The sequence below is a fragment of the Zerene cesonia genome, chromosome 29, assembly GCF_012273895.1.
Source record: "Zerene cesonia ecotype Mississippi chromosome 29, Zerene_cesonia_1.1, whole genome shotgun sequence".
NCBI lineage: Eukaryota > Metazoa > Arthropoda > Insecta > Lepidoptera > Pieridae > Zerene > Zerene cesonia.
The window spans coordinates 4,264,730-4,289,362 of NC_052130.1; the positions used below are offsets into that span (position 1 = coordinate 4,264,730).

The following is a 24,633-nucleotide window of genomic DNA, read 5'->3' on the forward strand; positions in this document are numbered from 1 at the left end:
ATACATGTTGATTTTTGTCAAGTTTTATTGCTGTAAGGAAATTTATACCATATTCGTATGTGCATTGGCTTTAGTTTCACATAATTACATTTGTAAGGCTCCGACGAAGTCCTGTCTTGGCCGAAAATTTGTTGCTTAAATGTAAGCTTTAATGTAACTGAAATTAGAGTTCTATTTTAAATGTTATAAATTGACAACGCGACTGCGTTTGTTTGGATCAAGTTAGCGCAACTTTGGGATATCCCAGCTGATGTTTTGCGGCATTGTTAGTGTGGAGGAATCTTTTTATTCAAACAACCATGTACGATACAAATAAAGTTTCAAAATTTTCATTTAAATTGTGATAGCGTAGGACCAACTTCTGACTGCTATATTAAATTTAAATTCAAGTAAAAACAATAAAATTAAGGTTCATTTATGTAAGCGCAATGCGCTAATATTCAGATAAATACAAAAAATTTTAGAAATCTAATTTGTTTATTGTGCAGTTTTTCCTTTATATATTACTTACTAGAATGTTTTATACCTATAGTTACCCCCAGCTTCGCCCGCGCAGTCCTAATAAATTTCCATAGTACAAACTTTCATCCTCTCATCCTATTTTATCTCCTTGGAGGTAGAATTTATCAAAATCCTTTCTTAGCGGATGCCTACGTCATTACATTTATCTATATGCCGAATTTCAGCCCGATTCGTCTAGTGGTTTGGGCTGTGCGTTGATAGATCACTATGTCAGCCAGTCATCTTTGAGTTTTATATATATAGATTATGTACGTGCTTATGAACGGTATTGATTATATAACTTATAATAACTTTAGAATTTTACGCCTTCAAATTGACAGACTAGGTCATATTTAAATGCCACACGAAGCATTAACCAGCTTTTTTTTTCAAATAAAGAAGGAATCATAACACCCAGTCGAAAGTTTCGAGGTAACAAACATAAAAAACAGTCAAATTAAACACCTTTTTTGAAATCGGTTAGAAAAAAAGTTGCTTCCACGTCCAGCTAGCTTTCATTGTGTCCTGTTGGTTTTCATAATTTGGCTCATGGTAACTCTACCCTTCGGAACTTGCAAAATAATATTTCTCATCATTACGAACTTTTTCTTGGAACTTTTCTTTATTTTGTCTTAGAAAATGTTATCGTTATAATTATTATAGAAAAGGTTTGCGTAAATTTTATTTCATGTAAGAATTACTTATAAATTTTCATGTTATTTACCGCTTTTACATATTTTTGATGTGTAGATACTTTTTGGTTAATATAAAATTAATATCAGATAATCTCAACTATACAAACGTACGACGTAACTGGCACATGAGTTGTAATAACGTGTAAAATAATAATAAATTTGATTATTTTCAAAATCGATCATTTATTTACACATTTTTTTTGCTTTTAGTCCAGTAAGAACTATTATGTTCATATAAATTTATGTCATGATTGAAGAAAAACCCAAATCTGCAAAATAGGCCCTTGTGTATGCAATTGACATGGCTGATGATGATGAAAGATCTATTGCAACTCATTCATGGCCAGTTCATAATGTTATTCTATGACTCATATAACATTATGACGTCACGCCACAGTCAAAATATCCATACGATTGGACCACTAACCGAAAAACACACATTACCCAATATGATGCACCATTACTCAAAACCGTCCATTCAATATTCGACCTTTTAGTCAACAGTGTAGAGATTCTTTTTGCATGTCAACATTTCGTTAAAAGTAGTATCTACTTTCTATCGAGGAAAGAGAAGGGGTAAAGAACCGGATCTTCATTCACTTGTTTTGTGTTTTGCTCAAAAAGTTTTGATACTTGATCGTGATTGCTTTACTTTAATTGGATTTTTATAAAGCGTTGTATATACTTATTATTCCATTTATGAATTTAACGGAATGTTTTCGGAGATACAAAATAATATTGAGAAAAAAAATACCTTGTCTGCGTCTCTCCCCGAGTAGTAAAGGAAAAGGTTGATACTTTCCCGCGTGAAAAATAGACAGACAGAGTAACTTTCGCATTTATAATATAAACTAGCTGCACCCGGCAAACGCTGCCTTACTCTTATCATTTAGGGGTATGAAAAATAGATGTTGGCCGATTCTCATAGATACCGGATAAGCACAAAAATTTTCATCAAAATCGGTCAAGCCGTTTCGGAGGAGTATGGCAACGAAAACTGTGACACGAGAATTTTATATATTAGAAGAAGATAGATGTAGGGATTGGTTGAGAACTATTACGTCTTATTATTAATGTCATTGCTTCAACTTCGATTGCAATACAAAACTACAGAAGCGTGGAATAAATTTCAATTCTGAAATAATTTGCACTTTATTCATATAAACCCTGTCCTAATTCTTGAATAAAACATTATGAAAACGGCGTGTCATAGAAGTTTGACATTAAAGGTGCGAAACTATATACGTGGATAATGGTGTGGGCATGCATTTGAGAATTTTATTGTTTATGTCTTACTAGCTGCGCCCCGCGGTTTCACCCATGTAAGTCCATATCCCGTAGGAATATTGGGGTATAAAGTTGCCTATTTGTTAATCCAGTTGTCCAGCTATCCACGTACCAAATTTCATTGCAATCGGTTCAGTAGTTTTTTCGTGAAAGAGCAACAAACACGCACACATCCTTAAAAACTTTCGCATTTATAATATTAGTAGGAAGAAGGATAGTAGGATGTTTATTTTAAAATGTAACTGTGCTTGTCCCAAATTATGAAAATAAATAAAACCGTTTAAGCTACCATTAAGATCTTAACCTTCGTGAGACGCATTTGACCATGCTATGGGAAATGCTGTTTATTTTCCTAGGATATCAGAAAAATTAAGAAACACACGTGTAATAGATTTGAATACATAGACACGAGGAATTAGTAATCCGGCTTTGGGCTGCCTCTCTCTTTGTATCAGGTACGATAATGTTGGACCAATTCTGTGACCTCAATTCATAGTGAGTTAAGCTGATCCGATTAAAGACTAAAGAAATATCCGTTGGGTCAAGAGCTTGGTGTCAAGTATAACGGTTAAATCATGGTTTGATTCAATGGAGAATCTATATGCATTATATTCCATTTAACATAAAATTATAAAGCTGAAAAGTTTGTTTGTTTGTTTGTTTGTTTGAACGGTAATCTCAGGAACTACTGGTCTGATTTGAAAAAAATATTACAGTGTTAGAAAGCCTCTTTATTGAGGAAGGCTATAGGCTAAATGTTGATTTACACATCCATCTAGTCAAATCTGGAACAAGCTTTGTTATTCAAACTTCAAGGCCAAGTTGGATTGAAATACGTCTTGTTTAGTCAGATAATAGAGGCTAGCCGCTCCAGGATAAGATATTATAATTAATTTGCACCCAAGGTCAATTAGCACTTTTTACCATGTAATTAATGAGAATTTTTTTACAGTTCCTCCTAATTTCATCGTGAAATAAGAATATATTTTATGATTATGTAGCTTAAATATTACCTTGGTTACTTTTACGCAAAATAAATTCAAATAAATTCTTATTCTATGATTGAGCAATGCTTTTGCTGTAAAATGTTTTATTAATTGCTAAAGTATCAAGATCGTTCGTAAGCGAGATGTAATATGTAATAGCTTAGTCATAGAGCGCATTCAACCGACAAAGACACGGTCTCATCTCAGTATGCGGAAGGAATGCTATTTGGAAAAATGTATTGGATATATTAGTAGCTAGTATTTCCACTAGAAGGGATCCTCCTCTACAATAAATGGGCTATCCAACACTAAATGATTATTTAAAAGGAATAAAGAATAAGAAAATGGTGATAATACTATCACCAGAAAAGATAATTTTCCGGAAACAGGATATCCTTAGTCAATCCATAAAAATAATATGTTGGTATTTATTGTTATTTATCAAAAGATAACAATAACACAAATACGTTTTGTCTTTGTAATTTACAACTCGTGATTTAATTGAAGGGCTTTGTCATTATTATTCATTTGCATTTATGCGATTATTTATTTATTTTAAAGGTATATAGGGAAATAAAGTTAAAAAGAAGAATTTTGTATTCTACCCATTGTATATCCCAAAATATATCGATTTATAAATCATAAACGTTATTGGAGTTACCTGTTTGTATGCTACTAATATTATTAAGGGAAAAGTTAGTGGAAATGTATGAATGTGTAGCTTTTTCACGCTAAAACACCTGATACATAGTTTTATCTATACAAATTGTAGCTGCAGTTATTACCAATGTTTGAACAATAGAATGTATTCTATGGAATTACCCTTAAAGAATACCTTTCAGGCGCTGATAACGTATTAAGTATGTATAAATTTGATAGTTAATTAAGACAAGGCAAAGACAAGGATATTAAATTTTAAAGACTATTTTAATAGGTTACAGAATGTGCCTATTTATTTTTGTTAACAAATTGTATTGTCGTTAAATTTAATTAGGAGTTGAAGTTCAAAGGGTATCTTTTATCGTTAATAAGGTATAGGATCGTAGTTTCCATGCTTTATAGTATTCTGTCTAGAATTCTTTGTTTTCGTGTTATTTTTTTATTTGGCAGTCGGTAAAGAAGCTAGTGGGTCGCTTGATGATGCTAACACCGCCCACGCACATTTACTGAGGCGTAGGGCTTTTTTATAGTAGGGAAATCTTGCATAGATACCCACGGCCCCCGGGGATGGAGCCGTGGGTTATGTCGGATTCCTACCGACTAAAACCTTTCTGCGTTCCGTCGAGCCGCATTGGTGAAGGGGCCTCGGGTACTTGTTGGAATTCGTCCGCGCGTATGGTTAACCTCTGCTCTGGGTTAACCTTGCCTCTGAGTAAATAAAAGACTGAAGAGGGGAATTAAGGAAGTACTGGGAAGGGAATGAAATGAAAGATGGATCATGTTTCAAATGCATTAAAACGTTATAGGACTTCGAATTTCGTGTGCAAATAAAAGTTTGAAGATTGAACAAGCATTCAAAGTAAATGTTAGGTGATCATCGTTCGATCGTCTTACGATATAATAAATTTTTATGAATATCACGTTGTTGTTCCTAAAACTTTGCTCTTCCTCTCGTCAATGGCGCGATAACAAACGTATAAAACTATGTACTATTAAATCAAGTAATTTCCGACATAGCAACATTAGACGCACATAAAGAACTACACAAAAAAATAAAAGAATGAGGTACACAAAAAAATAACCAGGGCTATGAATAAATTAGTAAAACATCATATGGAATCAAAAATATATTTCATATTAAATGACTAAAACCAACAAAAACATACCGTCACATTTAAATAAATAATAATATACAATTATAATAGGCACTTTAAAGATTACACTATGAAAAAATTTCTGTAACTATAATACAGTAAAGTATTATAATATTATCTGTGGCTATGCATATTATACGAAATATTTTCAAAACAAACATACAAACAATCATACAATAAATTACGATCACACTTAAATATTTTAATTAATTAGTTTTATTTGAAAAATATAAAAAATAGAATATAAAATTGGTCATGAGCAGAGTTTGAAAGAAATTTCGTTTTTAGCGAAAGACATAGGTTCGAAACCCTCATAATAGATTTTTTCTATTCCTTATGTTTTTCAAATGCTACAAAATTGCATTTAATGCTATTGATAACTTAAAATAAAAAATAAGTTATAGAAATATTAATTATATGTACAGATAACTTAAAATAATTCATGAAATTTACAATAACTTTAACACCAAATAACAGACACTTTTATATAATCAGACAATTCAAAGAGTTAGTAAAACATATCATAAATAAAAGCCTATTCACAGCATGGATTTTTATGAAAAACTAGTGGTGCGCCCCGGCTTCACCCGTGGTTCATATAGGCTTTACTCATGGATCAGGCACATCTCGGGAACATAATTTCATTTCGGTTCATTAGTTCCTGAGATAAGCGTGTACAAACCAACCCTTACGATATGAGTATAATTAATATATAATAGATTAAGTTTAACGTTTAAACCACTTCATTGTGAACTTGTGAATACACGATGTACTGTTTTATTATACAAGAAACCGACTTGAGTATATAGTGATTACTCTGGGGAGAGGTGTAACTTCCACACATATATGTAGTGTGCAGTTAGTGTATGTTTTAGTAGAACTTTAGGTGATAAAGTCCCTTAATCACGAAGGGTGTGTGAAATATTTGATAATGTCTAAGATTGTGTATAATCACTACATAGTGTAAAACAAAGTCGCTCTCTCTGTCCTTATGTCCCTATACATTAACTAAGATTTTAAAAATTATGCAACGTATTTTGATGAGGATTATTTCGTAGATAGATTGATTCAAGAGGAAGGTTTATATGTATAATAACATCTATTAAACTACTCCGAATTAACGCGTGCGAAGCCGCGTGCAAAGCTAGTGGAATAATATAATCTACAACGTTCAGTATATAAATGAATATTGTGCAAACATATACAGAATATGCCTATCAAAAATGTTACAAATTTAAAATAAAAAGATGGACTTTTAGGGAACGTGGTTAAAAAAGAAAGCGTTTTTACTATAAAATAATTCATTCTTTGATAAATTTTTAAAGCGTTGTTTAAATTACTGTGTAAAATATATTTTGATTTAAAACTGTAACTAACTGTAAACTATGGCTAGACACATGTAGTTTTGATAATAGATAACTTATTGCGTTTTTCCATATCGAACCATTAGTTCCTGAGAAGACGGTGTCCAAACAAATAGATGTGCATGGTGCATTCTTTTAATTGAATCGATTAAGTAAATACAACTTCAAAATAATATCTAATTTTATCTTAAGTAGACAACCAATATTGGTGTGTCGTGTCTATTTTACTATTTATACACTGCTTTGCAATTTCTAAATATAACTAATTCCACGCGACCTTTTTCAACATATATGCAAAATACAATTAAACATTTTTGAAAATAATTATAAATTGTCATTGAACAATCAAATGCTGAGAATTATGTATATAGAAAAACTGATCACGAGGCGGGATTCGAAACTGCGTCTTTTTCCAAACAATAGCAACATCATTCCACCACCCGAGGTCCGCCAGCAATAGAATTTCTTCCACTCTTTCGGTTTCTGCCTAAAGTACCTAATCAAACGCCTCATCCTGTCCACTAGTTCCATGACGTCATAAATCTACATGGAAATAGAAATTGTATTGAATCAGTGTATTTTCCTTGCGGAGACAAGTTTGTTGATATCATGGTAGGCGGCTATCATAGTGTGCGTGGGCGTGCTGACGGTACAGGCCGGGTTCGCTTGTATGCAGTCGACCCCCTCTTGGCCGCGCCGCGCCGCTCGCATGTACCTAAAGAAACGTAGTATTTCCGGATTGTCCGATACTGGGCGCCGAAGCTCATTTAGCTCTCTGTAATAAAAAACTTAAACTCAAACTCAAACTCAAGCATAAACTTAAACTTAGACTCAAACTTAAACAATTATTTATTTAATAAGACTTCCTTAAGACGCACTTTTGAATCGTCATAACACAGTTTCAACATTAACCACCGGTAAAATTTACGGTTAATGGATCGGTTAATATGATAAATAATAAATTAACATTGTTTATTACACGCTTTTATTAGCTTCACCTCTACCATTAGTATGTTTGTGTGAAACCGACTCCTATCTCCATTTTGACACTCGATGATATTCAATTCGATTTGATACACATTTTGACCCACTTTAAACGGACAGATTTGATTCGAACCTTGTATATTTCAAGGATTTACATCAAGGATCGATAAATATCATTAATCTACTCAGTTCATTATGCCATTAAAAACACAGTAACATTCAATAATAGTTTAATAACATCGACATACATAGTATTTTAATCAATAAACTATAATCCAGTTTAATCAGGATAAAACATAATGAAAGAGTTAACAACACTAAATGGAAGTCAGGAAAATATGGACTTACACGAAAGCAACTTCATTACTTTAGTTTCTCTGTTTATAATTATCAATTTGAAATAATGGATTTGAGCGAAAATTTACACTTTAACTTACTAAATATTTATGTTAATTTCTGAAATTAGGGTGACAGTGAAGGGCCCAAACAAGACAAAGATATTTTAAGATGATAATAGTTTGTAATAGACTTTAGAATTCCAAGCGACTTTATCTCTATTAAATATATCTTCCCTTGGAAATTTCTTCAAGGTTCAGATTAAAATATGTTTCATTATTTTTAGTGACTTTTTTCTTTGTATTTAACACTATTTTTTCAACCGATTTCAAAATGAGAAGTAGGTTATAAATTCGACTGGTTTTTTTGTGTTTGTTCGCTCATCTTATTTTACTGGGTGATCGGGTACTGGGTGATCTGGGTGATGTAGTCTCCCATACAGTCCCAATTTTAATTTGATTTAGGTTTGCTATATTTGAAGGCGGAATATTTTTGAATATGTATGATAAATCACAATACTGATTAAATTAAAGAACCCAGTATTGAATCTAAACTAATAATATAAAACCGAAGAGTTTGTTTGTTTGAACGCGCTTATCTCAGGAACTACTGGACCGATTGAAAAAACACAATAGGTTTTATATGTACGGGCGTACGAGCTTTCCACTGGTCAGTAATGACCTGTACTAAGGTACAAGACCACGTATCTACAGGATAATTTTGGATTCCCCAGAATCAGGCGAACCGCCAGCTCGGTAGCTGGCTCTAATATCACTATATAGTATCAAACAAAGTCCTTTTCTCTGTCAATATGTCCCTATGTATGGTTAAATCTTCACAACTTGTCGAACGGATTTTAATGCGGTTTTTTTAATACATAGAGTGATTCAAGAGTAAGATCTATATAGATATATACGCTCAATGTTTTACGAATCTCAATTGTAATTTGCTTTTCATTATAATTTTTTTATTGTTTTAATTAGTCCAAAAAGTATTTTGATAACGGGTTTTCTATGATTAGATGATGACATCGTTTTCGTTTGCGTTCAATTGGAATACGAATCACAGTGATTTTTTCTTACAAATAAAAACGAAGTCATCATAAGCTGTATCCCAACAAAACGAGTATAGCCGATGGGAAAAATACTTATATGTAATATTTAACACATTTGAAAGCGATATATACCTTTTCTATTATATTATTTATTACTGTTTTATCACTTTAAGCCCCCTATTTTTTAAATTAGTAATTACAATAAGGTTCGCAGTAATAAAGACTTATTTTTAAGGCAGTCACCAATCTAAAGTATAAATACGGTCAAATGGGGTAACATCCTCTTTATCGAAGTCGGTTATAACAAACTACGCTTCAAGTTAAGTTATAATACATACCTGCTCAACTGAGCAGACACGAGGTTGCTGTAGGGTGCATATTTGGCGGGATTTGCGTACATCAAACAAATGAGTTGTTCCCTGCAGGCTTCTAGTTTCACGTCGCTGAGGGTCTGGCCTCCGATCTGAGGCTGTGAGACCTCTGTTGAACTCTCCGTAGGAGCAAGACCTGGAATTAACCAGACAAGCAATGTAATTGTTAATGTTAATATGAATATGATTTCTTGTGAATTATCTTTAATTTATGATTCTGTTCTTCAAAAACAGTTCGCCCATGTTTCTGCGAGTAGCGATTGCTAAAATGTGACCAGTCCGCATCTAACACTAACTGATCAAGTCAATCGATTGAACACGCATAATAACAGTTATTAAAACCAAACCAAAAAAATATAATTGAGAACATCCTTCGTGTTTGGGACGGCCTATGAAAATGGAAATATACCTAAAATCTGGTACAATTCTTCTTCAGGGTATGCTAGTATACTATACTCAATGGTAATTATAGTTTTACAAACGCTGATTCATCATCAGTTAAGTCCATATATGTTCCGCTTTAAACGCTGATTACGCAAAAATAAATGGATAAACAACAAAACGCCGTAGAAAATCTTTATTTGTTTTTTTATTATGTTTACATCGCTAGTTTCGCTCAGCCGGCATCTACCGCTCTGCTAATATTTGTATCATTGGATACTAAAGTACACAAAACAATTGGCAAACAGTTATGAGATAGTCTCAGAAATACGGACATAGCTGTCAAGGTATTGATAGATCGCATAATCCAATGAAAGTTTCTAATGAAGTTTATTGTGAAGTTACCGAGACTCGCGAAGATACCGTCCAGACGGGAGAGTAGCGGAGAATAGAACGGGTCGTAATTACTCAGGATCATAGATGATGCTGGAATCTTCTGGAACATCTGTAACGATTTATTAGAATTTGATAAGATCGTACATAAATTTATTCCTATTTATATTTTAATGCGAAAGTAACTCTATCTGTCCCTTTGTCTTTTTCACGCCTAAGCCGCAGTAACGATGTGGATGAATTTTTGTGTAAAGATAGTTGGAAAACTATCGTAACCTATCGAATGTAAAAGACATAGGATAGGTATTATTCCACAATATCATAAGAGCGGAAACTATGCGGATTTCCCTTTAACTATATGGGCGAAGCTTCAGGCGGAAAGCTAGTATATTATAGTAGCAATAGAATAAAACGCTTAACGTAACAAAGTAGATTTATATGTAAGAAGCTATATATATATAGCTATAAGTATAGGAATCTTATAAAACGTAACTGCACTATACAAAAACGACGATGGATCTCATTTCGTATCACAGTTTGTTCTATCAATAAATATATTGATGCACGAAATATTATGGTAACAAAACTAATTAGAAACAGCACTCAAAATAAAGTCTAAACACAATTATAAGACCCCGTATTAAATCAGATCTTTAATATTCAAAGGAGGTTCTAATGGGACCCTCGTTAGTCCATTAATTATACTAATTTAGGTCTCCTTAAGCCCTTTAGGTTTTTAGGCCATCAGTATGTAATCGCTTGGAGTGGAGGAAAGTATACGTTAAATTCTAGAATAATTGATAAAAATGAATGGAACATTCCAGATAACTTTATTATTTTTTTGATTAAAAATATTCCGAGTTGGTCGCTTTACTCACTTTATTTTGTGGTGCTTTTGTTTATGATTCTTTGAAATAGTGATATAATGAAAAATACTTTATAATACTTGGAAAGCGTTCCGTGCATTTAGTATAGATGAGGAATTATATCAATAAAAATTTTTATTGGAAAGATCCTAGATAAATAATAATACATTTGAACATAATCATATAGAAAATTTTGAGTGACCTCACGCTGCCAAACTAGTATAAACTGCTTTTCAGAAGCCTGGGTCTACAATTTACAATGATAAAAGACAAGAAGATATCAATTACATTTTAATTTAAAATAATTAATACCTAGTACGTACATTGTACTGTAAATTAATTTAAAAAATAATAAGCTTGTGCAAAAACACGATTAATCATCATAAACGCGGACGAAGTCGAAGAAAACGGTTTGTATGATATATTTATTCATATGTTTTCTTTTATTGGAAAATATTGTTTGAATTTGTTGTATTCTTAATACATACCTTATAATTGTTGGCCATCTGATTCTTATAGTAACTGTTTTTGGAAGGAAGGTAAGATACTTTCTGTCCACCTACACCGAATCTGAAAAATACAAAATAACGTTTTATTTGGAATAAATACTATCAGATAATTTTTTTTATAATAAATTCTATTTTCAATATATGAGGCACACAGTTACACAAATCTGTTCAATCTATCTTTTTACAAATCAATATTTAGTAGTGCGGAAGTAAAATAAATAATTCACGAGGGCGCAAGTTTGAATGTTATCCGCAGCAAAATTGAATATACGGTGACCGAGGGAAAATAATTTAGCGGTTGAGTGATACGCTTTGCTTTTCATTTCCTTCGAGAAAAAATAACTTTTTTTCAGTTGCCGCGCTGTCAATCTAATCAGCCAGGAATTTTGGAATAGCATTGGCGCTCTTTATTCAATTTTTTTTTTTAATTTTTAAATAGTGTTCTTATTTTTTTTTTAACTAATGTGCAGTTTGATCACATCCTTTCATGTAACATCGTTTAAATTCAATCACGATTTGTTCATTTCCCAAAATTAAGTGACGCGACGAAGCCATTTCTGCCAATAAATTGGATTGTCTTGTTATCGAATACTTGTTTGTAGAATTTCCCTCCAATTTGTGTTTGACGAGTTCAGATTGGTCGTATCAGTCGTTACCAATTGAAGCATTATTCGGGAATTTTGTGGCCACTAGTTTATATTTCTGAGAATTCATTTCGAGCTAACGTAAAACCCTTTACTATTTTTTTAAATTTATTTAAGTAAAATATCATCAATTGAGAACCAAGAATGAAAACAGGCATTGAGTGGTATTATAAAATTATTGGAATACTTGATCAAACGATGCAGACGATGTTGGTAATAAATATATAATGTAATAAAATATATAAGTTGGGAAAATTGCTAATATTATAATACTCAAAATACTCATTCAATCACGATTAGTTCTATGGTCTATTTAGCTGGATATCAAAGTCAAAGTATATATTTATAACGTTAATAAATGGAGAACTATTTATTTAATTTCAGAATCGCTTGGTAGAATATTTCGAATATACTAAAAAGAACATAATTTGAAATATACGTGGAACGTGATAATGTATACACGAGTAATAAATTCTAAGCAAAATATGTAAATAAATAATAAGTACGTGTCTATTGTGTTTTGCAACGTATTATACATTTTCGTGAGAAATATTATTATCTCGTATTACAGCTATATTAAGAAAGATATGAAAATAATAAACATTTCCATCAACAATTGTTATATTAAGTTGGATTTACCATAGTACTTCTAAATGCTTTTTTGTAGTAACCTAATTTACATACATAAGCCTTTCTCGTTCACCAATTATCTTATAGCAATTACGCCTCTATGATCTTTCAAGCAACACACTTACCTAGACATATCAATATTAGATAGATCGTTGGCGTCATTAGGGTCCATATTGCCGTAATCCTGTGCGAACGCGTACGTGCCTGCTTGGTTGGTTTCGTAGCCCATGAAGTCTTTGTTATCGTTACTATAAGCAGATTGATCATCTGCATTAGCTGGTGGGTAGCTGGCTTGGCTCGAAGTTGCGGAAAGATGAGATATGCCTGAATAACAAAATCATACTGAAAATAACGATAATTATTCTTGCAAAAACTTAGCCAGTAATTCATATTATCAAAACTAGACCAAATTTAAATGATACCATACGGAAAGCACCAGATTTTAAATAAAAAAAAAATCATAAAGATTAGTTCAAGCCCAGTAGAAATTATGAGGTGTCCTTCTTTATTGAAGTCGGTTGGTGACGAAGATAAAGATGTAATAGTATAAGATATATCTGGTAATGGCTTTAATGTTGTGAGCGTAGAATATAATAATCGAAATAAATTCTGAAGCTATAAGAAATATCCGAATAGAAACATAATATTACAATAATTATTTATATATATAAAAAGTGTAAAAATTGTAATTATAGAATATATATTGAAACGAATGAATATGGTAGTATAAAAGCATAAGAAAATTTTGATAAATATGACGAATATTGTAAATGGAGACAATAGACCGATAGACAAACAAAGATGTGACATTTTCGCTTTCATTCAAAATATTATGAAGAGTCTATTGTTTCAACAGATAGTGGAATATAATAAAACTTTCTTGATACGTTAAGAAATTATTACTTTCAGTTAACGTTTGTTCAAATAAAACTTTTTCCCTTTTATTAACTAATTAACAACACCGTTGAAAGCAAATGATGAATGAAAAAGCCAAAAAAATATAATTCTAAATACATAAAATTACAAATGTAAAAGTCACATACACATCAAAGTTCCTGCAAATACCCGAATACCGTTTCAAAGTAAAGTTAATGAGCCCTCGAAAGCGAAAACTTCTCAACGATTCAATTTCAAAAGTTATCAAAGTCCTTACCTTTCCCAAGGATTTTCCCGAAACTGCCTAATATACTGGGCAAAAACATCGCTAGAAGGATGCTCTTGAAAACTTGCATGCCTATTAGGAGTGGGAGGAAAAATTTCTTCAGGCCAAACGCTGTAACAACGACATACAAATTAAATTAACTAACCTACAAATCATTTATTCGTTTATCTATTCTTTATTACACACTTACAAAAATATAAAACAGAGATAAACTTAACAAAAGCAACTTAAAACTAGTATGCAAATGGCGGCCTTAAGCCAAAAAGCCATCTCTACTAGGCAACCGTGAGAATTTGTATGGATTTTCCATTTTTACATAAAAACTTCTAATGATAGATATATAACATCACTTATTTTCAAATATTTAAGTAACAAATATAATTCTGAATTTGTACATTAGCTACCGGGTGCATCACGAATTCCATATCTTAGTTATGGTTTATCATAACTTAAGAGTAAATATCAAAAGCTATAGTATTTAAGAGAGCATATATTAGTACAACGTGAAAACATTGTTCCAGTCATTAAAACATGCGCTCCGCAGGCCCAAGATCGAGACGAAGCTGATAACAACTTGGTATTTGTAGCTCGGGCTTGCTCCTTCTACTTCTCCCCCCTTTATCCCCGCATAATTTAACTGTCTAAATGTCTTCTTTGGATTATTAGACTATGATTAACGTAAACTGTCCATTTGCAAACAATTTAGTTTAAACCAGTGTCGATTGTGCGGTGTTTTAATGGAAGGAGCCTTTAATTCGAAACAATTTAGTTACATAATTTCAGTGAAATCGGATCCATACTTAATGTGAAAGCGATTCATTTGCATGGCTATACAAACTTTAAGATTTATTATTATTTATTTAGGATATTAGGTTTATAATTTGGAAATAATAGGGGCGGTAAATCGTTGATAATTTACCCGTGTACCGCATATAAATCACCCCAGGTTTTAATACGACGGTGTTTAATTATACGGATTAGGTAAATGACGCTTTTAATTATAAGAGTATAGATAAAAAGGCCTGGTGGTTATTTAAACACCGTCAGTTTTAACGTGTCGCGTATTTTTGAATACTTAAATTTACGTTATTTTGTGATCAGTCAACTGTTTAAGTAATTTACATAATAGAGTAAAATGTAAGGCTGCATAAATTGATGTTCGCACAATGACATGTAGGTATCATAAAGTAATTCATGTAAATAATAGTTTGCAAGCTAAAAAAAAAATTTTGATGTTATTCGAAGTTTAATATATAATTAGCAATGTGTGACCCTCTATTACTCGGATATACCAACAATCGACCGTATCATTTCGTGCTAGTGCATTTCCTTATGTTTATGAAATTGTAAACACAAGTGTAAATAGCAAAGTGTGTTGCGTTTCGAATAATTATCTGAATAATACTTACATCTAAATCCTATCACCCGTGCTGCTTTCGGTAAATTGATGGACAGAATGTGCGTATCTATAAAATCTTTCACCTTCTTGAACAATCTGTATTCATATGTATATGAACTGAAAAGTGCTCTCGCTTCTGCATCATCTTCTTTCTGAACTTCGTTTGATTTGCTTACGTTAATCGATTTAATTTCCACTCCTTCGAAGATTTCATATCTCTCCTTGGTCAATGCATGATCTATTGCATTTTCCAAAACTTCGCTTAACCTTCGTTCTGTATTATTTACAAACACGTATTTTTCGCAAAACGTACTTAAAGAATCTATTAATTTACCCATTACGCTTTCTGATTCATCTGTTTTATCATTTAAATCTTTATTTACATCTACATCCATTTGACTATTAGAACAGCTATGGCAGGCGTTAGATTCTAAGGTACTATCTAAATTAATTTTGGTTACACTTTCAGTATGACTTGAATCATCTTTGAGAGTCTGAGCGTTGCATTTTACAATTAAACAAATTATATACAATGATACTAATAATATTCCCTCCGGGAACCTCCATTCCGTTCTGCGGGGCCTCTGATTTCTTTTCGTGTCCATTTTGTTTTGATAATTTCAATCTTCATCACCGTATGATGCGTTCTGTCACGTTATTTATTGAGAAAATCTGTAACAAAGAGGAAGAGAGTATTAAATTTCTTAGAGAAAATTGTAAAGCATAAAGCTATTATATTGGTTTCACACTATTGTTATGGTGATTGAGAAAATGTCCGGGTATTGTTAGGGGCTGAGATTCGTGACAACGAGTATCGTTGGGACGTTTATATTTCGCTATTGTTGTGGAAGTGTTTTTGCGGCGCGGATGTCATAATATTATCTCGTGTATAATTCTTGAGGTGAAGGTTAAATCGAGAAAGAAAATACAATGAAATTAAATTTTTTCTTGCAAATATTTATTGGATGAGGTGGTTCCTTGTTTAGATTTTGGGGGTTTTATTAAATGGAAACATTACTTTCAAAATCATTTTTCTATTATTTAAATTACTTTGGTAAGGTTAGGAAAAGGTTGGTACAGAGTTTACTTGGAGTTATGTTTTATTGTATTATTACGATCTTTAATTTGACATCTATAATCATGATATCTAAGCTAGTGCTTAAGTATGTTATAATCTGTCCAGCGGTTTGGCTATGTGGCGTGCCAATGAAATGGACATACATAGCCACGAACATACATACATCTTCGATAACCATAACCCTTTTTGTCGCAGCCTGATAGGAAAATTGAATGAAACAAACATTTAATCCAGAACTGATGAACATACTTTATTCGTATTTCCCGGAACTGTAATATGAATGTTCTCGGGCAATCAATGTAGTAAGATTCCTTTTTCGTCCCGGGAGAGTATTGAAAATTTGATCAGCCATGCTTATTATTTGATTAATTTTGAAAGCTAATCGAAATTGAACTCTATGGAACGTTTGAAGAAGGTTTGCGAATTTCGCTTTCCTGAAAATGTGCGCAAAACTTTGCTAATTCTCGGAATATATAACTCCCTTTCACAGATTGCTGGTACCAACTTTGTACTAAGTTTTAACGACCTATTGACTTCATCTTACTATCAAGTCTAATGCACATTTAGAATTCATTGATGTTTAATTGTTATTAGGTAATATTCTTTTATTTGAGAGACTACAGTTTGGTATGTGAGAGTCGAGCATTCTTCGTCAAGAATTGAACCAGCTCGCACCTGTGAAAAATACAACGCGCGCATAGAAGATCGGGCGTGATTTATTAGCATACTACTGGTGTTTCATTCGGTGAGTGGGGGAGCCACAGTTGTATCCTTTTCCTCACCCTCCCCAGTCCGTTCGTTTATTATATATTAACATAAAATAAACCGTATGAGTTGGAACATAAATGAGATATGTTTATGAAATAGTGTTTATTATAATGTTATTTTTATACACGATAGCATACTCTAAACAAAACACAATAATATAAAAAGCAAATAATATTCTATGTGGACAATATATCAACGAAAGCAGTATTGTACTTTATATTTAGTTATTTAAAATGTTAGTAGATACACATGAAACAATAATAATCGATACTTCGCTACATAGTATTTTTTTTTTTTTTTTTTTTTTATGTCATAGCGGGCAGCTGAGCTGGTGGTTCGCCTGATGGTAAGCGATCACCACCGCCCATAAACATTCGCAAAGGTAGTACCTTCGTGAATGCGCTGCCCGCTTTTATGGGGTAAGGGAAAAGGAAAGGATTAACGACTGGAAAGAAGGAATGGACTGGGACGGGTGAGGAAAAGGAAACGGGCCTCCGGCTCCCCCACTCACCGTACGAAACACAGTGGCATGCCACTATTTCACGCCGGTTTTCTGTGGGGGTGTGGTACTTCCCCGGTGCGAGCTGGCCCAATTCGTGCCGAAGCGTGCTCGACTCCCACAATAAGTATAACACAATGTTTCTTTCCTCCGTCTGTGTATCGATACAGTGATTCCAGAGGATGGTTTATATGTATCATTGCATAAAAAAGGGAGAAATACATTTTACTCCGAATTAGCCGAGTGCGAAGCCGTGGGCAAAAGCTAGTATGTTATAAATGTGAAAGTAGCTCTGATTGTCTATCTATCTGCCTCTTCTTAGCGCCCAAACCAATGAAACGTTTTGTATGAAATTTGGTACAATGATAGTTTAAGACCTGAGAAAAGACATAAGATTGTTATTTCGCTGGAAATCCTATTGAAACACGGAGCTATACCGTTTAATCTATTGACGATGCGGGCGTAACCGTGGGCGTGGGCGGAAATCTAGTAAATTATTAAGTAAAACATAATTGTCGACCTCAGTCACTGAAATAAGTATCTACATATACGATATAATAAATAACAGAGATATCATTTATCACCCTTCAAACTCATACAATAAATTTTATATTGTTTTTTATGTCATAGCGGGCAACTGAGCTGGTGGGTCACCTGATGGCAAGCCATTACCACCACCCATGAACATTTTCCGTGTTAATGTCTTCAATATTACATGATATATCTTCTACAAGATAATAACGTAAAAATACTAGCCAGTTTAAAATCCAATTTCTATAAGATTATGAACTTAATCCAACACTGGCGGGGAAGGTGAAATAATTTTACTCTTGGCTTATAGTAAATTCCCCGTCTAGACTCGTTGTAAAAATATTTGTTTTAAACTTAGTTGGAAGTAAACAGTTAAATGTTTGAATGTGCTATTCTGTGTGCAACTTCAAAAGATAAGAGGAGTAATATGGCTAGACTGACAAGCTTTCAACTTTTCAAGAACAAATCGGATTTAAGTGCTGATAGTTCTATACTTGGGAAATAGTATTTATACGTAGATAGTCTACAAATATTTACATCTTTATTTTCCTATGTTTCACCAGTCACTCCTTTACTAGTTTTCGTAACAGCCACATTTGTATCTTATTTTGTTTGAAAAGCAGTCTATAATATACATGAAACGTAATAGTCAGTGATTGACTAAGAAATTTTGATAAATTCTACCCCCCAGAGGATAGAAAGGAGATGTAGTTTTTACCATGCAACATATAGTCTAATAATCTGCTATTTATGTTACAATGATTATTAAATTTATTGATTAAACATTTGACATGTATATTCATAACCTTATGGTTACCATTACGTGCACCACCAGTTCGATTACCGATTCTAACATATAAAAAAACCTACTTAATACTAATACTTAAACAAACATCCATCAGAAAAAATGCGAAAATGAAATGATTTTCGCAATTTTTCCCTAAATTATCCAGTAGAACCCTAAAAAGACTTCATATATCGCGTTATACAATATCTTAATAAACCCAATAGCGCTGACAGCAATAGCTATGATTCTGTAAAGCTCCACGACATCTTCAATTTCTCTCGCAAAACCACGTGTGAGGCATATGTACATAAATAATATTATGCGTGAAATGAAACGTTATTTTAATAAGCCTAAGAGCCTCTTGTATTAGAAAATCATGTTGGAGAATTAATTTGAGATATTATGACTTTAGTATGATACTGAATGCAAAATAATTTTACAAAACTCGCGGTTTAAAACAATTTAAAGGCAATTGAAGAAAGAATCTGAAAAATATTCGTCACTTGTTAATATAATTTACTAGCTTTCCGCCTGCGGCTTTGCCCGTATAGTCACAGGAAAGATAGACCCGGGGTTTTCCTCGCATGCACCCGTTCCCGTGGGATTTCCGGAATAAAAACTTTCTAAACTGTGCAGAGGTGCACAAATTTTCAGCCAAATCAGTTAATCCGTTCTTGAGTTATAAGTAGTGTAACTAACACCACTTTCTTTTATATATAGATTTAAAGTAAATTTATTTTGTAACGTATTATATGTTATTAACACTAAAATTAAACAGTACATTGGCGTATGTAAGACTAACGGATAGTTTGATTTAAAGCCTTGTGTGAAATTTTAACATATAATTAACATTTCATAGCAGAACAAACTACAAAGTAAAACAACCCGCCATTTGCGTTTACCTATCAATTACCTAAGAAATACTTACCTAATTCTTCGAAGTTCTCTAATACATTTTTAATCTATATTAATGGAGGGAGTTCACGCACCAACTGTGCTTGAATATAATATCGAACAAATCCTCTAAGCTTCATACCATCCACTGCAATTAATCATATCACATGATCGAACAACGCCTCAATAGAATAGCATGACGTTGCAGAATTGTGCGCGACTGACTCAGCTTTAGCTCGGATAATTCTCATATCCCTTCGCTTTCCGTTTGTACACCTAATTAAGATGTCTTAACCTCTAATTAATAAGGTGTAATTTCTTAGACACTTTGCTTATCATAGTTCGCTTATACACATTTAAGAGTATGCCTAATTTACTCTAATAAAAAGAAGATCTTTCAACATAATAGTCCTGACTTCTAAGAATTTAAATGAATTAAAATATGTAAACATTGATCTGTTTAGCTACGGTTAATTTAAAATGGACAATAGCGAAATCTGTTTATTTATTTAGCTCGTATAATGGATGCAAATTGAAGATTGAACAACAAATAATTTTTGTATTATCGAGAAATTGATTATTTCTACTTGAGTTGAAGATTTTGTAGGACAAAGTAATTGAAAATCTGGAAAGTCTATTGACTAAAGGTTCAAATACTTTAAAATTAATCCGGAGTTATCGAGTTTGAAGACTATGTTATAGTTATATAATAGTTTTAAATAACGAATCTTGTCTAAATACTTATTCCTCGTAGTGGATCTAAATTTCCCGCCAACGCAAACCTATCATATCACTACAATTCCCAACTCAATTGTACCCAATAAATGAATTCCACATTCACTGAACATCTTATAGCGAACTAAGCCGCGGGGAGTATTTTTACAAATAAATTCAATTTGTATTTAATATCCTATATATACCTACACGAGTTCTGAATATCTGTGATAATCTGCGTAGGATTTAAATGTAATCTTCTTAATTCCTCGAAATCGAGATTATTTACCTCTACTCGGATATTTGAGCTTTCGGAAACATTCAATCAAAGATCAATAAATGGCTTTTAAGAATCTGTCTGGGAACTGGATTTCTGAAGTGGTTGTTTTGTAAGTGGTTTCCTAACGAAGTCCCATTAATTGCTTTAAATTGATTTATATTTATGTATTTGTCTTATTAGTTATTTATAGGATACAGTATTTATAAAAAAAATATTGAAAAAATGACATTGGAAATAAAGGGTGAGATTTAACTTTTAATAAATCAAACAAAAACATGATTTATTCATTGTACTACTTTCGTATGTGATCATTTTTTATTTGAATTCATTAATCCGTAACATTAGCTTGCAATTTAACACACTATTTAGGATTTAGACCATAATGCGGATATATCGCAGTTTTGTACAATGTTCAGAAGAGGCCACGGGAGCTGGTTGCTTCACGGACCTCCTATTACTGGATAGTTTTTAAATTGCCCGCACCTAACCTAACCCAGCCTGTCGAATACCCATCTTAGAATGATAACATCGATAGATTATATATTGTATATATCTAACTACGTTTACAATATTATGATGACATATCCATTTATATTAAACTTCCACTATTAAGACTTGAAAGAATTCCACTATTAAGACTTGTAAAATAAGTTAAATCGTGGCACGCGAGACTCATAAACTTCAGATTGGGTTAAAAGTTTTATATAATCTTATGGAATAAGGTAACAGGAGGCCTTGACTTTGTTGTTGACCTATTGGCAACGGCTTTCTCTATTAAACGTGTGGAATATGATGCAATGAATAAACTTTAGCGATCTATTACACGCTCGTCATTAAAATGTAAGTAAGAAATCATCACATTAACTAGTTCCTTGGCATTGAAGACATCAATTTGGCCGCGCATTTTATAAACTCTGACATCCTTACTATATCCTTAAAAAAGGCAAGTCATAATATAAAAAAATTAAAGGAATGAAGACCACAACAAATATTTCATAAATTTTGATTTCCTTCTTTAATTCATAAATCATAAATTTGGATCCGTATTGAAATATACATAAATTAGCTCGAATCTATAGTAATTATGGTATTATGTTATTTGTGCTCGAATACACATACAAAAACTGACACATACGCACACACGCACGCGCATGTTGTGGTATTGGTGTGCTTAAATAAAAATATGGCTTTTTATTTTATTCAAATTAACATAAAGCTGTAAATTAGACGTTTATATCGTCTGATGTCTATAGATTGTACCCGCTTTCGCTAGTAACTTAGCCCTTTCTCGGTGAAACGCTGATGCAAATCATTTCGGACGTCGGCCGTGGCTTTCTACGCGTATCTTAGATTTTAATTTGTTTAAAAACCACGAAATTATGGAAACATATTTAAATTGCTTGCGTGCTCGTGAATTTTTCACTTTGAAGTCGTGTAAATGTAAATTCTGTTAAATGAAAATTGGGTTCCAAAACTTTCGGTTTGTGATTATTTATTTTTTATATGATTAATGTGTGTATGAAGTCACTTTAAATTGAAATACGAGTACTCATACATGAATATTATTATTAAAGTAAGGTAAGTGAAAAATAAACACATTTAAAAACATACGATGCTAATTATTTTGTTGATGCTAATTAATTATTTTGTGTTAATTAAAAAAAAAAAGAAAATACTCTTTCACGCGGTAACAGTAAAAGATAAGAGTATACGAAATTTGATTCAGAGATAGATTATAGTCTGGATTAATACATTCCGAATAAGTGGAAGTTTTAAAATAAATGACCATTCAAAAATACTTGTAATCGTTTCCATGAAATTTTTTTTTTTCTAAGTTTTCAGTTTGAGGTAGCTAAACGTCTTATCTTCCTCTATCTCTTTTCCGCAATGGATTTACTGCTGCTTGAAGACGTCGTGGCAAGCACCTTCCAAATTTTAGCTAACGGTTAATCTTACCTCTATCGAAATCTACTGGCTAAGCACTGCTTCAAACATATTGTCAAAAATATTGCTATCATGTGCTCCACGTAATTTAATAAGGGCTAGAAAATGTAACTAAAGTAATAATACCAATGACGACAGGAAGTTTCCACGTCCTCACAACTTTCTCCAGCCAAAGTTCAGTAATTGACATTAGTGCTACTAACGTAGATGTATGCCAATGGATGGATAAAAGAGTTTATGAAATAATTTGATTGACATACGTAATAGATGAGAGACAATCGTCTTAGAATTGTCTAAATTAGACCAAGATTATATAGGACCACAGGGAGGCACCAGCTAATAAATAAAAAAAGAATCATCATTCTGATGATGAAATTCAACCAGCCAAAAGTTCCGAGGTCAAAGAGCAAACAAAAAACAACAATTCAATTGAAAACCTTCTTCTTTTTTAAAGTCGGTTAATAAAAGTAAAAAAAAAACGTTTCTGGTATATAAATTTGTCAAATTCAAAATGAAATAGAAGCTCTAATTTATTTCCTGCTGATTCACGTAATGCGTCCTTATGTCTGTTAGTTTTCTAAACAAAATTTACAAATTACAATCATTATATTAATTTGTTTTTGTAAACAAATAAATATATATCCGGCCTAAGCCGTCAATTCTTTATTTTATTCTAGACACTTCCAGTACTTTAGATCGACTGCAGTAATAAGTAACACATACTAAGTTAGTCTCCTCAGCGTTCAGTGGCATCTGTTTTTATTGGCCATTATTTCAGTATGAGCGATGAATTTGTTGTAACCGATATAAAATATCATTACTTATTTATGAATTAATGGCTTATATGAATGTTTCTTGTAACAAACTTTGTATTGTTACATACTGCCATTCAAAATATTATATTTTTCAGAAGTAGGTTTAGTAGTGGACAAAAAATAGACAGACAAACAAAAATTGTATGTTTTAGCTCTAAAGGGACTTTCACTGAACTTTATAATAGTTATTAGGGAAATATAACGTAACGTGGACGTAATCGAGGGATTCGGATGGACGTAAATGTTGAGTTTCAAGGCAAGTACTAAAATTGTTCGTATAGACGGCTTTATTAGCCTCGTTTTGATTTTTGTAGCTAAGATGTGAGGACGAGGTGATCAGCTCCTTTGGTTGCTCTGACATGAAAAAAAAATGTGATAGAATAAAAAGTTCAACGACATGTGACATCTGTCAACCAGCATTGCACCAGCGTAGAGGAATACGACCTAAACCCTCATGGAGGTCTTAATCTCATCAATGAGAACACATATGGGTGATGATGATGATGATAATTATATGAATATAAGAAAACAGGCATTTTAAAGATACACATGTCTCACTAATTCGTGAGTAATTGTTTGTTTGAAATGGTTAAATTTATATAAGCATCGTTTAATATTAATCAAAATGTGGATATTTGTATAGTTATATATATAATAAATATAAGTATTTTTATAGCCAAATCAGATTTACCCCAAAACGGAAAACTTGTAATTTATAATGAACAGGTACTTATATATCATCAGGTTTTTTAGATTGAATAGGCTTGGTATTGGCGACTGGAAAATTCTACGAAGCGCCGTTTCGATATGTTCACATGTCCGTGAAATTGTCCTTAAGAACCCTTTGTCCAATCACAATGCTTGTTAGATTATAATAGTGAAATCGTATGGAAAATTTTAAGTGGGATTCCTACCTCATATTTCTATACGATGCTAAATAGCATAAT

At 32.4% G+C, this 24,633-nt stretch overlaps 1 protein-coding gene across 1 annotated transcript in view; it reads right to left on the minus strand.

Annotated features, from left to right (window-relative positions):
- Window positions 1-6,401: 6,401 nt before the first annotated feature.
- LOC119837834 overlaps window positions 6,402-24,633 on the minus strand; it is a 41,697-nt gene continuing 23,465 nt past the window's right edge. The window contains exons 2-8 of the mRNA XM_038363610.1: window positions 15,387-16,048; window positions 13,969-14,088; window positions 12,941-13,139; window positions 11,521-11,602; window positions 10,179-10,278; window positions 9,360-9,528; window positions 6,402-7,422 (exon numbers count right to left, since the gene is read on the minus strand). Of these exons, the coding sequence (XP_038219538.1) occupies window positions 7,218-7,422; window positions 9,360-9,528; window positions 10,179-10,278; window positions 11,521-11,602; window positions 12,941-13,139; window positions 13,969-14,088; window positions 15,387-15,981 (1,470 nt within the window). The 5' untranslated portion in view covers window positions 15,982-16,048 and the 3' untranslated portion in view covers window positions 6,402-7,217. The remainder of the gene's footprint in view (window positions 7,423-9,359; window positions 9,529-10,178; window positions 10,279-11,520; window positions 11,603-12,940; window positions 13,140-13,968; window positions 14,089-15,386; window positions 16,049-24,633) is intronic.